Raw genomic sequence first — 14,487 nt, 5'->3', positions numbered from 1 at the left:
TCTTTATTGTATACATGGGGGGTAGCCCCCACTTCTGAGGTAGGGAAGCAAGGTTGCAGCAGAAGGTAGTCCTCTCCGGTGTCACTCTAAGAATGAAGTATGGGTGACCACTCAGCAGTGGATTAGCCCCCTACCAAGCTGCTGACTGACAGACCCCATGCCCCAATTCCCTCCATCCCAGAGAAGAGCCCTGCAGTGAGTGTCCCTCCCCACTTCAGAGAGGGGCGCTTTCTGCCTCTTGAAAGCAGGGGTTGACAGTGGTCGTGATGGCGCTCTTGTACAGAGGATTGTTGTCCTGGGGAAAGAAGTTGGAAATGATGAGGAAAAGTCCCAGGACTCCGCTTTTATCTAGTCCTAAGAGGCCAGCCTAGAACTTGAGCAGGAGGACCCCAAGAGCTGATGGAAATTAGCAGAGGAACCAGAGTAAGCCCACAGAGGAGGGCTAGGCCAGCGGGGGGGCGGCTAAGTAGACCGAGTCAGGGTGGAGGGTGAGACGGTGAAGCAGAAAGCAAAGCCCCCCTAACCAGGGGAAGCAAGGAAAACCTCACCCCGTGGGGTAGGCGGCAGCCTCACCTGCTTCCACTTGAGCTGCTGCTGCTCCTTTTCAAAACGACTGTATTCTCGGCGGTCGTAGATTTCCACCGAGAGCCGATAAGCCAGGACCAACCCCAGTCCCACTGCCACGATGCCCCCCACACAGCCCAGCACGATGATTTGGGTGTGGTCTGCCCCCTCTATGGGAAAGAAACGAGAGACTTCTGGGGGCCGGGGCCTAGGAATTGATCACCAGTTACCCACAGTGTGTCCAGCCTCATCCAGCTTCCCCAGGCCTGCCTGTTATTGAAAACAAAGGGAACCTCCACAGGGTCCAAGGTTATCCCAGTGCTCAGGGCCTTAGCCTTGTCTGTTTGGTCCAGCACCTGCACTTTTGCCTGGATTCATTAGCTCTGCTTCAACCCCCAGCCTGATTTCCCATTGTCTTTACCTCCAGAGTTCTGAGGTAAACTTCCAGGGCCCCATCTGGCATGTCCACAGCATCCCTGCCCACTTACTTTCCGGGGGCCTCACTGTCAGCATGACCCTGCCTCTGGCTTCATCCTCTGCCAGGAAGAAGAAGAGCTGGTTGTCGTGGGTCCTCTCTTTGCACCAGCCATCGTCCAGAATAGGGGCCAAAGCCAGAGTCACGTTGGCATGGGCACACGCCAGGCTGCAATTCTTGGCCAGAGGACCAGTCCCAAAGGCGCCACACTCTGCGCAGTCCCTGTCCAGCGGGTGCCAGTAGGTTACCAGCTGGACAGATGTCACCCAAACCACATGCAGAAAGAGCAGGTGGGTGGGAGGGGCTCAACGAGCCCTGTGCCCCTGTTCCCAAGGCGCAAGGCCTGAGGGCTCACCTGTGTCTCTCGCATGGCGTCTTGCAGCCTGAGCACTGATCACATAGGGCACCGTAGTAGCCGTCCAAGCACTGGCAGCGGTTGCAGGTGCAGTATCCACGCCCATTGCACAGCCCTCCCTCGGGACTGACACAGTTGTCTGTGTCCCCGCTGCATTCGCATGCTCTGCCCGTGCGATTGGCGTGACAGTGACACACTCCACATTGGCAGCGGCCAAAGCCTGAGGCAGAGCCACACGCAGGGTGACAACCGTCCTCCCCACAGGCATTGGATATCCCATGCCACCACAGGCTGCCTAGAGCTGACCTGTTCCTGTGCATCCACTTCCCTCTCAAGTGTGCCGGATATCCTCCAACCCCTACACCAGAATCTTTGATTCCTCCCCTTAGTGCAGAGAAGTTCCCAGAGCCTGAACACCCTTGGGGAAGCCACTCTGACCCCGTCCTCCCCAAAGTCTCCAGGTACCTCCACAGAGGATTCCCTCATGTCGCTCACAGCTGGCATCATCACATTCACACAGACGTCCAGAGCTCTGTCCGCTGCAGGTGCAGCGTCCACACTGGCACCGTCCCCTCCCACTGCACAGGGGCCCTGTGCCATTGGGGGCTCGACACCCAGATTCAAGATCCAGGGAGGACAGCTCAGCCTCAGAGCACTCACAGAGCCGACCCAGGTGGCCAGGGACACAGCTGGGAGGGGAAGGCAGGGGAGGGAAAGGGGAGTCATAGATTTTGACCATGCCTTGACCTGCCTTTCCCAGAATCCTCTAAACCCAAGATCTCAAGATAGTTGGAGAGCCACCAGCGGCTGACAGGAGGCCAGAATATAATGGAGCACCAAGGTGTATAGAGGGGGTGGGGGGGAGTTCTGGTGGAGGGGAGGGTTTGGCATTTCTGAGAAGCTTCAGGAGGTGAAAATCAGGGTGGAGTCTTGGGATGTCTACGAACAAGACGTCTAGAGACGCCACTGGGAGGAGGGAAGGCAAGGGAGGAGGAATACAGGGGAGCCATATAGGTGAAGGGAAGCAGGAGGCCCTCACCTGCACACCCCGCATTGTAGGTGCCCCTGGCCGTCACTGCAGTGAGGAGCCTGGAGCTGGGTGTCACTGCAGTTACAGTCACACAGTGTGTGCAACTCCACAGTCAGCTCCTCTGAGAAGCCACGGGCTCGGAACCTCAGCAGATGGGGTTCTGGGAGGCAGTGGGTAGCTTGGAGAGTAACCAGAAAATTCACCTGAGGACGGGGCAGGCGGAAATCAAACTAAGATCATGTGCGCTCCTGTATGTGCACGGACACACACCAAACACACTGGTCATCCAGAACCCTACTTCCTAGTAAACGAAGGGATAGGGTCGTGCTAACACCCATCTCCTAGAAACGCTCTTGAGGAGGCTGCTCGTTAAAGCTCCTCAGAAAGGATGAGTGGAAGGCTACCCCATGCTTCTTGCTTTGCTTCCTGGGCTTGTCTTCCATCTCTCCCTGCCTGCTCAATTTCCCACTCCCACCCCCACGCTCTTCCTTCTCACTGTCTGGTTGATTCGGACGTGGTTGCACTGGCCCCTGTCACCAGCCTCATCCTGTCTCTTCTCAGGACCCCCACACTGAGAATCGTAAGAGATGCGGACCCCAGGAGGGAGTAGAGAGCGTTCATGTTCAAGGGTCACAGTGGATGATAGGCTCTGTGGAAAGGGAGAAAGAGAGAGTAACTATGTGAAGGCAGGACTCCAACTCCACCTCATGCCCTCTCCAGCTGTTCCAAATCCTGCCAGAAGCCTGCCCTCAGCCCACCTGGGGACTCCTTCCATTCTGCCCAGTCAGGAGGAGTTTCTGCAGGAAGGACCTGTGATAACCTTGAGTGAGAACACAGAATCCAGAGGCTTCTAAAACAGCATTTCAGTGCAGCTGCAGCGAAGGCCTGCCGGGGGTCAGGGGCTGGCCAGCACTGTGAACGTGCAGTGGCTATGTTTTTCAAACCCCAGATCAGGACACATAACCGGTGTGCATACAAGGTCTAAAGGGCAGATTCTTTCAATTGAGTTTGTCCTGGGAAATTTGATGTTGTCTCAAATTTTCTGGCCATGGGTTTAGAACATGGTCCCTGTTATCAAGAAGGCTACAGTCTAGTTGCAGGGATAAGACCTAAACGCAAGAAACACAAATTTTTATGGTTCCTTCTACCTGTAAAATTCTATGGTTCCTGTGAAGAATATCTCCAAATTATTTAAAAGCTTAGTGAAGGCAGTCTCCAGATGTCACATTCTTTATGTACAGACTGACTGGGGGACAAGTGCCAGCCGTTCCATCTGTTATCTCTGTGACCTTGGGCAAGTCACTTAGCCTCCCTGTGTCTGTATCCCCATCGATAAAATTGGAACACTAGTTTCCAAGCAGGGGTTTTAGTGGGATAAATGAGACAGCAAACTGTGTGTGTACTCAGGACAGTGCTTGGCATGAAATAAAAGCTCAATCAATGTTAATTCCCCTCCTTGCCCAGAGCAGGGCTCCATGGTCTGCACAAATCAGGCACTTAAGATTTATGAATGCAAGACTGACTGAGTGAATGAGCTATTAATGACAGCCATATGCAAACTGTAGGTAGGAGCTGTGGAGTGTTACACAAAAAGTGATCGTCCCCTTTTAGTTCTGCCACCCCACCTGAGGGTCCCTTTCCACCTTTCCCCAGCGCCCACCCTCCCCCTCCCCCCACGCTGGCCCCTCACATTATAAGCATCCATGATGAGCTGGACCACATTGCTGGAGTCCTCACTCAGCTCCCCCACTGCGGACTTGGGAATCAGCTTACTCAGCTCCTGCGACGTGAGGAGTTGAGGGAAATGGTGGGTCACAGCTCTAGGGAAATAAGCTTCTGGGGGTCTGGAAGGAGGGCATATGGGGGAAGGAGAATGGGCCTGTGAGGGAAGTGAGAAAGGCTGGGAGTGGGAGGGTTTGGCATTCAGACAACTCTCACCTGGTAGACAGGCAGTGTGGCACCAGTGACAGCAAAGATGGGCTGGATGTTTGCCGCAGAGAGGGCCTGGGCTACCTGACCCACGGAGGGGTAGTCCTGGAGCAGGGAGTCACGACAAGGTGAGCGCCCCAAGTCCCCCTCACAACACGCAAGGTGCCCTCAACCCAGGAAATCCAGGGTTCCACCAGCTAGAAGAGCCCTGGAGGCTTGGCAAGAAGGAGGGAAGGGCCAGGGAGTGGAGTGACTTGGGTTTGTCTGAGCAGTGGGGGGACATGGAGAGGAGGAACTTCTGGGGAAGATGGCAGGGTGGTCATCACCCGTAAGGACAGTGAGGCTGGAGGGTGGGTTCCTGGGAGGAGAGGAGGTGTGGCTCTGATGGAGCGGGGCAGGTGAGGGTGGCGACTCACAAACTCTGGGCTGCGACTGTAGAGGCCATTGCTGTCCAAGTGGCAGTGCCCGTCGCTGGGCATGAAAATGCCACCCAACTTGCCATCCCCAGCTGTGTGGAATGTGTCATCTGAAGTGAACACCAGTAGCCGGGACACATTTCTCCAGCCAATCTGCTCCTGGGGTGGGATGGTGGGTAGGCTGTGCACTTGGGCATGGATGGCCCTTGAGCCACCCCCGCCTGCTCTAGGAGCAAGGATTTGGCCAGCCTTGTTCTGGTCAGTTTGTCCAGCCCCTTGTCTCCAGCTCCCTGCTTCTCCCCAGCCCCTCAAACAGGGTTGCTGCTAGTGGAGGCCTTCTTGTGAATTAGAAAAACACGCCTCGGGACTTCCCTGGCGGTCCAGTGGTTAAGACTTCGCCTTCCAGTGCAGGGGGGTGCAGGTTCCATCCCTGGTTGGGGAGCTAAGATCCCACATGCCTCGCGGCCAAAAAAACCAAAACATAAAACAGAAGCAGTATTGTAACAAATTCAATAAAGACTTTAAAAATGGTCCACATCAAAAAAAAAAAAAAAAAAACACACCTCTTCCTCAAGACATTTTACTCCAATCCACCAGCAAATTGTCAAAATAGATATGCAAACTACAGGGACTATAATACAAAGACCACCCCCTAGAATTGTGAACTGCATAACCATAGGTGGCCATCTTGGCCCCAAGCAGCCCTTCAGGCTCAGGGCCCCTCCCCGCCCCCTCACCTGGCAGAGGGCAGCCTGCAGAATGGCATCAAAGCCACCTTCAGGCGAGTCCAGGTTGCCGGACACGCTCTGGCGTCCCACCTCCCGTTCGAAGGCCTTAGCATCCCCGGTGAGGGATAGCACATGGTGAAAGCTGAAGGGCGGCTGGCAGCGCTCCAGCCGGGTGGGGCAGGGGTGGCGAAGCTTGGAGGGCACTGTGCTCACGAAGGGCAGCACCATTTTGTCCACGAAGGAACCAAAGCCTGGGAGGAGGAGTCATGAAGGCAGTGCCAGAAGTCACTGGACAGCAGCAGGATGCAGGGCGGGGTGGGGCACTGCTGAGGACTCAGGAGGGGAGTCCCTGGGAAGTGGGGGGGGGGGACAGTCATAGCGGAGGTGATGGGAGAGGGTGCTCCTAGAGGGCGGGGACCCAGGACCCAGCAGGGGCAAAGGGGTGAGAGCACAGGTTCAGGGAAGTGGAGGATGGAGATGAGGAGGAGGGCACAGCGGTGGGCAGGCAGGGGGTTGGTTAAAGCTGGGGAAGAATGCACGGGGGGGTGTGCGGTGTAGCAGCAGCATAAGATGAAGGAGGGGATCTTGAACGGGAGGGGTGAGTGCAGAATGTACAGCAGGGATAATGGCATTTAGACCTTGTCCAGGAGACACGGGGCCTGAGAAGTGGCATCAGGGCAGTGTCCAGGTGGGTGCATCTAGGGCACTGTCTGACCCTGGGAGCTGTCTGAACACAGTCTCTCCAAACTCAAGGCCTCAGTTACCCTTCCAGTAAAATGAGGGGTCCTACTGGACAGTCTCTTAAACCCCCTCTAGCTCTGACCTAGAAGATAGATGTCTTTGGGGAGAGATGTCAGGAACCCATGGCCTGGCCAGGTCCGTTAAACACGGGGAGAGGGCACAGTGAATATTCTGCCCCTTCATTTCTACACCCCACATAACTGGCTGGCAAAAAAAACTCAGGGCAGCTACTCACCTGAGTCTCCCTGCTCTTCCCTTGAGAGCATACTTTCACTTAAGTAAACCCTCGCTTTACTTTCCTGAAAAAAAACAAACAAAAAAAAAAAAACGGGAGAGGGCAGGTGGGGCCCTTGTGTGTCCTAGACATTGGCAGAAGCTAGGGTGGCGGCTGGTTAGAGGCAGAGGGCCAGCAGGTGCGGAGCAGGGCTCCGCTGGGCTCACCAATGCGCACGGAGTGGGTGACTTCCTGCAACCTCACCAGCAGCGCGTGCCCAAGCTGGCGCACGCGCTCCAGGTCGTCCTTCATGGAGTAGCTCAGGTCCATAAGGTAGTACAGGTCCACAGGGTATCCCTCGGCTCGAAGGAAGCGGACCCGGAGCTGCTGGGGCTCTCCTGGGGGTGGAGGTAGTGGGGAGGTCGGTGGGGCGCGGTGGAATCCCAGCCCAGCCCGGGGCCCGGCGGCCCACCACCCCCTAACTCACCCGGCCGCAGCGTGACCCGGACCCGCTGCGGTGCCAGCTGGGTGGCCCCCTCGCCGCGGGTGCCCTGGCTGAGCGGCTCGTCCTGCAGCACCTCCTGCCGGCCGCGGGGCTCCTCCAGCTCCCCCGGGGGGCAGCCCCGGGCCAGCAGCTCCTCTCGCAGGGCGCAGCGGCGCACCTCCGCCTCCCCGGACGCCGTGAAGTTCTGCGCCGCAAGGGGAGGCGCGTCGGGACCCTAGTCCCCTGGACCCCTCAGCCCTGCTCCCAGAACCACCCTGGCATCCCGGCCACTTCCAAGCCCTCCCCTGTCAGGCAACTCCCCGGGCCCCCCCGATTCCCTCCCCTCCCTTCCACAGCTACCCTTGAACGCCGTCCTTTCTTCCTTGTCAGAGCCCACTTCCTACAGCACCCCCCCTTCTCCTACCCTTATCTGGACGCCCCCTTTCCCCAGACACCCTACCTCTCCACTCCCCCAGTGCCACAGACTTCCTGTTGAGATCTCAGGGACCTCACTGCCATTAAAAAAGGAGGAGCCTGACCTCCTAGTCCAACCTCCCCTGAATGCTCAGGCCAAAATGGGAAGGGGGTCAGACTAAGACCCACAGTCCCTGGGAAGGGGAAGGATAGGGACAGGAGAGAACCCCCCGCTCCCCCTCAATGTGTCTGGTACCCCTGGCACTGGCTGGGAAGCCACAGGGGAAGGAAATGGTTAGAGTGGCTTCTCGGCTGACCCGGGTGCCAGCCTCTGGTCGGGGGATTGGAGGAGACAGACATACCCAGCTGTCCCAAGAGTCCCTGCCTGGCACCTCTGGCCTCTGCCTCCCACTGACTCTGAGTCTTCCCCCTCCCGGCCTCCCAGATTCACTATGTGCATTTCCCCTGGACCCACTCAGTTTTGTGGCTCTGCCTCCTAGTGAGTGTGCCCTCATTTCTTATCTCATCTAACTCTCCATCTTCCTGTGAGAGAGACAGTTCTGCCCACCCTCCAGTTCAGGCGCCCCTCATGCTCTGCTGCACCATGAGCCCTGTCTCTTTAAGGCATAAACAAAAGAACAGCCTGGGACTTCCCTGGTGGTCAAGACTCCCTGCTTCCAATGGAGGTGGGTGGCGCTGGTTTGATCCCTGGTCGGGGAGCTAAGATCCCACAAGCCATGCCGCATGGCATGGCCAAAAATTAATTAATTAATTAAAATTTCCCAAAAAATTAAAAAAAAACAACAGTCTTGTTTGACCAGCCAGGGAGACACCCTCTCCCCAGCATCCTTCTTGTCACTTAGGTAGCTCAAGCCTTTCCCCCAAAGCCCACAGGCTTCCAGCTCCTTCCTTTCTACCCTCCCAGTCACAGGCTGCTACATACCTAGGAACATGCCCCACCCCCAACACAGATCCAGAGACCCAATCACATACTTTCTGCAGTGGACTGACCCCCAACATGATGATATTTGGAGATGGGGCCTTTGAGAAGAAATTAGGGTTAGATGAGGTCATGAGGGTAGAACCCTTATGAGGGGATTAGATCCCTATAAGAAGAGACACCAGAGAGCTTGTCCGCAGCCCATCTGCAAGCCAGGAAGAGAGTTCTCACCAGGAACTGAATCAGCTACCACCTTGATCTTGGATTTCACATCCTCCAGAACTGTGAGAAATAAATTCCTGTTGCTTAAGCCCCCTAGTCTATGGTATTTTGCTATGACAGCCCAAGCTGACAAATACACTTTCTCACAGGTACACCCACAAAAGATCCCTCTCCCTATACACAAGCATGAGTTCCAGCAGGAACATGCTTCCTCCAAATTTATGGTCACAAGTCTTCTCCACATATACACAAATACACAGATACAGACATAAACATACATGCGCAGGAAACTTGAGTGCATGTATATGCACACACACATACACACTCATACAATCACAGACAGGAGTCCTATGTGCACAAACTCAGTCACACACAGAACTACAGAGTGCACCCAGAAAGTCACATACGTGCCCACACAATCACACTCGTATATCCAGGCTGTACACACACATACACTTGGTTCAAAGGCCACAGACCCATCTTTACCAGTTGCTTGCACCATGCACAGCTCGGGTGTGAGAGGATGCACTTTTGACAGGAGGGAGCTGGCTGGCAGGACCCTGGTAGGGACAGCCCAGGATCCCCCCATTCTGTGGTCTCCTGTGGGGATGAGATCTTGGTGTCCAGTTCACTTTCACCTCTGCTCAGGGCCAGCAGGAAAACAAGGACCATTGACAAAGCCACCATGGTCTGTAATAGGACATAAAGGGGGACATGTGGGTCCTCAGCGAGGGCCCCCAAGCTCTCAGCCCTCTAAACTTAGCCTGTGGTTGTCCCTCTCAAAACTCTACCCCAACTCTTTATCTCTCCCCATAGTTTCACTTCCCCCTGTGGATTCAGCAGTTTCTTCAAAATGGCAGGAAGGGGCAGATCCCAGGCTAGGGTAGGAGCCTTGGAAAAGACCCAACCCTCCTGCGTGCAGACTTCATGAGGCCAGAGTGGGCAAAATAGCCTAACTAAGAGTCTGGAGAGTGGACCTGGAGGCACTAAGGTCTGCACACAGGTCTATTCACCAAGATTCCAAGCCATAGTGGAAAGAGAACCAAACAGGAAACGGACCAGGTCTGGTCCTGCCTCAGTCACTCACTGGCTGGTGTCAAGTCAGATTTTCTCTCTGAGCCTTAGTTTCCACAACCGTAAAGTAAGGGAGTTGAAAAAATAATCTGACAGCCCTTCTAGCTTTCATAACCTTGGATTCTAAAGGAAGAGGGTCAGGGGCTCTAAATAAGGGGAAAAAGTCAGGGATTAGGAATGAGAGGAAATAAAGCTGGAGCAGATGAGGGAGTATGTGAAAGAGGCAGGGAAAGTCAGCTGTAATTGACTGACATGGTAGCAAGAGGAATAAAGATTAGACCATCAGAAGAACTGTCTAAAGGTCTGGGATAATGGAGGAAGGAAGGCCAGGTTTGGTAAAAATTTCTCTTTCCTGTACATTGCACAAAGGGGATCTAGATTAAAAATTTGAATAGGCAATTTATTACCATGCTTCAAAAATCAAAAAGTTAAATCCCAATGGCCGTTTTTATAGAAATGGAAAAGCTGATCCTAAAATTCACATGGAATTGCATGAATAGCCAAAACAATCTTGAAAAAGAAGAACAAAGTTGGAGGACTCACACTTCTCACTTTCAAAACTTACTACAGAGCCGCAGTAATCAAGACAGTGTGGTATTGGCATAAGGATAGGCAAATAGATCAATGGAATAGAATTGAGAGTTCAGAAATAAATCCATCCCTTATGGTCAGCTGATTTTCAACGAAGATGCCAAACCATTCAATACAGAAAGAATAGTCTTCAACAAATGGTACTGGGATGACTGGATATCCACATGTAAAAGAATGAAGTTGGACTCCTACCTCACAACATATACAAAAATTAACTGAAAATGGACCAAAGACCTAAGTATAAGTTCTTAAAACTATGAAACTCTTAGAAGAAAATATAGGGATAAATCATCATGATTTTGGACTTGACAATGGATTCTTAGCTATGACATCAAAAGCACAAGCAACGAAGGAAAAAATAGATAAATTGGACTTCATCAAAATTTAAAACTTTTATGCATTAAAGAACACTATCAAGAGAGTGATAAGACAGGCCACAGGATGGGAGAAAATATTTGCAAATCACGTATCTGTTAAGTATCCAGAATATATTAAAGAACTCTAACAACAACAAAGAGAAAAACAACCCAGTTTTAAAATGTGCAAAGGACTTTGACGTTTCTTTAAAGAAGATAGACAAGTGACTAACAACAGATAAAAAGATGCTCAACACGATTAGTCATCAGGGGAATGCAAATCAAAACCACAAGATACCACTTCACACCCACTAGAATGGCTGTAATCAAAAAAAAAAAAAAGAAAATAAGTGTTGATGAGGACGTGGAGAAAATGGAGCCTTCATACATTGCTGGTGGAAATGTAAAACGGTACAACAACTGTGGAAGACAGTTTGGTGATTCTTTAAGAAGTTAAAACACAGAATCACCCTAGCACTTGACAATTCCACCCCTAAGGATATCCCTAAAAGAATTGAAAACGGGTGTTTAAACAAACACAAACTTGTGCAATACTGTTCATCGCAGTACCATGCACAGTAGCTAAAAGGTAGAAACAACCCAAATGCCCATCACCTGATGAATGGATGAATAAAATGTGGTATATCCATACAAAGAAATATTATTTGGCCATAAAAAGGAATGAAGTACTGATACATGCTACAACGTTGATGAACCTTGAAAACATTATGTTAAATGAACAAAGCCAGTCATGAACAACCACATATTGTACAACTGCATTGATATGAAATAGCCCACCTAGACAACTCCATAGAAACAGAAAGTAGCTTAGTGGTTGCCAGGGGTTGGGGAGGATGGGGAGTGACTGCTTAATGGGCAGTTTCCTTTTGGAGTGAAGAAAAAGCTCTGGAACTAGATAGCGGTTATGGTTGCACAACACTGTGAATGTACTTAATGCCCCTGAACTGTACACTTAAAATGGTTAAAATTATAAATTTGATGTGTATTTTACCACAATTTAAAAAACCAAAAAGTTAAGATGATAGAAATCTCCCACTCCTATCCCCCATCCACACCAGTTTCCACACTTAACTTCAAATAAATAACCGTCATTTATTATTATCTTTTGTTGCCTATAATCTTTCTAGAGACTTTTAGTGTATATACAAACTAATATGAACACATATATACTCTTCAAATGATAGAATCAAACAATAGAATTCAACAAATGCTAGAATACTTTACACCCAGTTTTGCATCTTACTTGGTCAGACTAGTTTTCTTGGAGTTCCTGCCACCCAAGAAAATAAAGAACTCCCTTGTTCATTTTTACAGCTATATAGATTTCCACTGCATGGATATGTCATGTTGTATTTAGTCTCTTGTAATGGGAATTTATGTTGTTTCTAATTGTTCACTATTACAAACAACGCTGCAGTGAAAATTCATGGATTTATCATTTCACATGTGTGCATGTTGTAGGATAAACCCCTGGAAGAGGATTTGTAGGGTTAATAAATAGGTATCATTTGTAATACTGGTGAGTAGTGCCAACATAACTGACATGACCTCCTGAAGGGCTGCGCCAGTTCACGTCCCCATCAGCAGTGTATTTGAACTAACTCCTTGTCGGGAAGCATCTGCATCCTTCTCAGCCTGGGCCGAGACTCAGTACCAGATGATTTGCACGGGGTGTGGCGAAGGGGTGTGGTGCCAAGTCGCTGACCGCCCCGTCCTGCTTCCCACCACCTGTAACCTCAGGCGTAGTAGATATATATTTAACAGAGCCTCCACCCTCCTGTGAGAGGCTAGCCCAGGGCTCAGCCTCAGTGTAACCTCAGCCTCGTTGGCTCTGCACGCCTGTGGTCGGCGAGGCTGGGGATGCTGCAGCACGGAGCCCAGTTTTGACTCATCTCTCACAGGTGGGGCTCCGGGCCACACTGTCCCCCAGGATAGGACAGTCCCAGAGGGCTCAAAGGAGTCACTCATCTCCCCTAAAGGGGGCCCTTGGACTCTCCTCCCCAACCCCCTTCTCCCCTCCTCAGGATACATGACCTGCCACCTGCTTCTCTTAATCTGTCTCTCCCTTTCTCTGTCTCCCCTTCCTAGTCAGAAATCTGATTCCATCTCGCAGCTACTTTTCTCTTCTCCACTTCTTCACAGTTCTTTGTTTTACTTCCTTTCCCACTCTGATCCTAACCGTAGAACGGCAAAATCTTCTATTTCAACCCCCTCTTTTTGCAGATGGAAACCTGAATCCCAGAGTGGTGAGTGACTTGCCCAAGGTCCCCCAGCGAACTACAGCAGAGCAGGGACTGACACAGGCCAGGCCTCTCGCTTTGTTTGCTGCTTTCCTCCCCTCCAACCTGGGCACCATCTTCATGGAAAGTTGTGCCTTCTCCCCACCAGCCCCAATGGGCTCTATCTGATCCCCTTTCTCTTTCCTTCTGGCCTTCCTCTATCTTCGCTTCTCTCCCTCTGGGGTTGTCCATTTTCCTGAACTTAATTCTGACTCCAGTACGTACCCCACTGCCCCCTGAGCAGCTGAGAAAGAGAGCATCTCCCCAACCCATCCAGATCTCCCAAGTCAGGAGGAACCCTCTGCTGCCCACTCAGAGTCACAAGGAGGGGACAGAACTGAGCCGCTGAGCCACAGTCTTCCAGGAGTGTGGGATCTGTGGCCAAGGTACCAACCGGGAGGAGGCCTGAGCCGAGCACAAGGCATCAGGCAGCAGGGATGGCAGCTGGGGAGTAATATTGGGAGAACCTTACCTCGTCATAATCCGTAACACATAGCCGGCAAGCAAATGATAGCACTCATGCATCCCCTACCTCCTTTTTCTCTCTCCAGTTCCACTCTTGGGAAACCAACACAAGAGGGATGGGTGGGGGGAGGGAGGGCTTGTGCGACTGGAGGAGGGAACAGGAGATCTTGGGAATGCAGAGAGGTCTTCAGAGCCTTTCTCAAGACTCAGTTGAACCCTGGGTGTCTTCAGGTCAGAGCCCTCTTCCCAGGAGGTTAGGACCAGGTGGGGCCTGGGCGGGTAGGAGAGGAGGCAGGAGGGCTGCTGCCCTGGTACTCACAGGTGCGTGCGGAGCAGCCCTTCCTCCCTCCGGTGGTAGCAGCAGCCTTTGTGTACTGATCTGGGAGGCTGCAGAGGAGGAAGTGACACGCCCCAGGGTGGGGGAGACTTGGGGCTGGTGGTGGTGACTGACCTAGGAGAAGGTGGAGCAGATAAGGGTGAAATTGGGCCAAGGGAGTTGATGATACAGGGATCTGGAAGAAGGAAGCAAGGAAGCTCATCTGTTGAGCACCTATTATTGTACTGGGTGTATCATAATGTTACAGTTCATTCTCACAGCAGCAACCTCATGACATAGGTGTTAACCTCCCTCCAGCCCCCTAATTTTACAGATGTAGAGGCTTAGAAGTACAAAGTATTTTGCCCGAGGTCACATAGTTAGCAACTAGATGGTCTGGATTTAAATCCAGGTCTGCCTGCCTCCCAAATTGATGTTCTATTTCTTCATATAGGAACATGACAGGAAGGAAGAAATATGGAGGCAGTAAGTAGTGTCGGAGGGGGAAATTAGTGACTGTTGTTCATTCTGAAAACCTGGTGCCCACTGTCTTACAGTGTGTGCTTAACTACACGGGCTCTGGAGCCAAACTGCCCAAGTTCAAATCCTAGCTCTATCATTTACTAGTAGTGGGACCCTAGGTAAATTACTTACCCTTCCTGTGGCTGTTTTCTCATCTGTCAAGTGGAACTCATAGCATTATTGTGAGAATTAAATGAGATTATTCGTATCAATTGCTTAGAGGAGAACATGGCACTTACTAAGGGCTCGATAAGAGAGATAATCAGTGGATGAGAAGTAATGCAGGTGGGAGGCTTTGAAAAATTCAAGGACCAGACAGCTGGGAAGTTGGAGAGACAGGCACAGGGTCAG

General features: G+C 51.8%; 1 protein-coding gene across 2 annotated transcripts; it reads right to left on the bottom strand.

The window, feature by feature from the left end:
- Positions 1 to 7: 7 nt before the first annotated feature.
- On the bottom strand, positions 8 to 9,199 carry ITGB7 (integrin subunit beta 7). Of its 2 annotated transcripts, none has more exons than XM_061204385.1 (14): positions 8,999 to 9,199; positions 6,940 to 7,141; positions 6,680 to 6,850; positions 5,507 to 5,748; positions 4,770 to 4,928; positions 4,363 to 4,458; positions 4,115 to 4,204; positions 2,921 to 3,073; positions 2,434 to 2,627; positions 1,860 to 2,083; positions 1,395 to 1,614; positions 1,053 to 1,261; positions 574 to 734; positions 8 to 295 (listed from the first exon to the last, which is right to left on the bottom strand). In XM_061204385.1, the coding sequence occupies exons 1-14, from the start codon at positions 9,197 to 9,199 to the stop codon at positions 215 to 217; spliced, it is 2,403 nt and encodes an 800-aa protein (XP_061060368.1). In that variant the 3' UTR covers positions 8 to 214. The 2 variants fall into 2 exon arrangements, with proteins under 2 accessions (XP_061060368.1, XP_061060369.1); XM_061204386.1 differs by lacking the exon at positions 8,999 to 9,199 and adding an exon at positions 7,397 to 7,428.
- Between the last annotated feature and the right edge of the window lie 5,288 nt (positions 9,200 to 14,487).

The sequence above is a fragment of the Eubalaena glacialis genome, chromosome 11 (assembly GCF_028564815.1).
Source record: "Eubalaena glacialis isolate mEubGla1 chromosome 11, mEubGla1.1.hap2.+ XY, whole genome shotgun sequence".
NCBI lineage: Eukaryota > Metazoa > Chordata > Mammalia > Artiodactyla > Balaenidae > Eubalaena > Eubalaena glacialis.
This window is presented reverse-complemented; position numbering and strand designations above follow the sequence as displayed.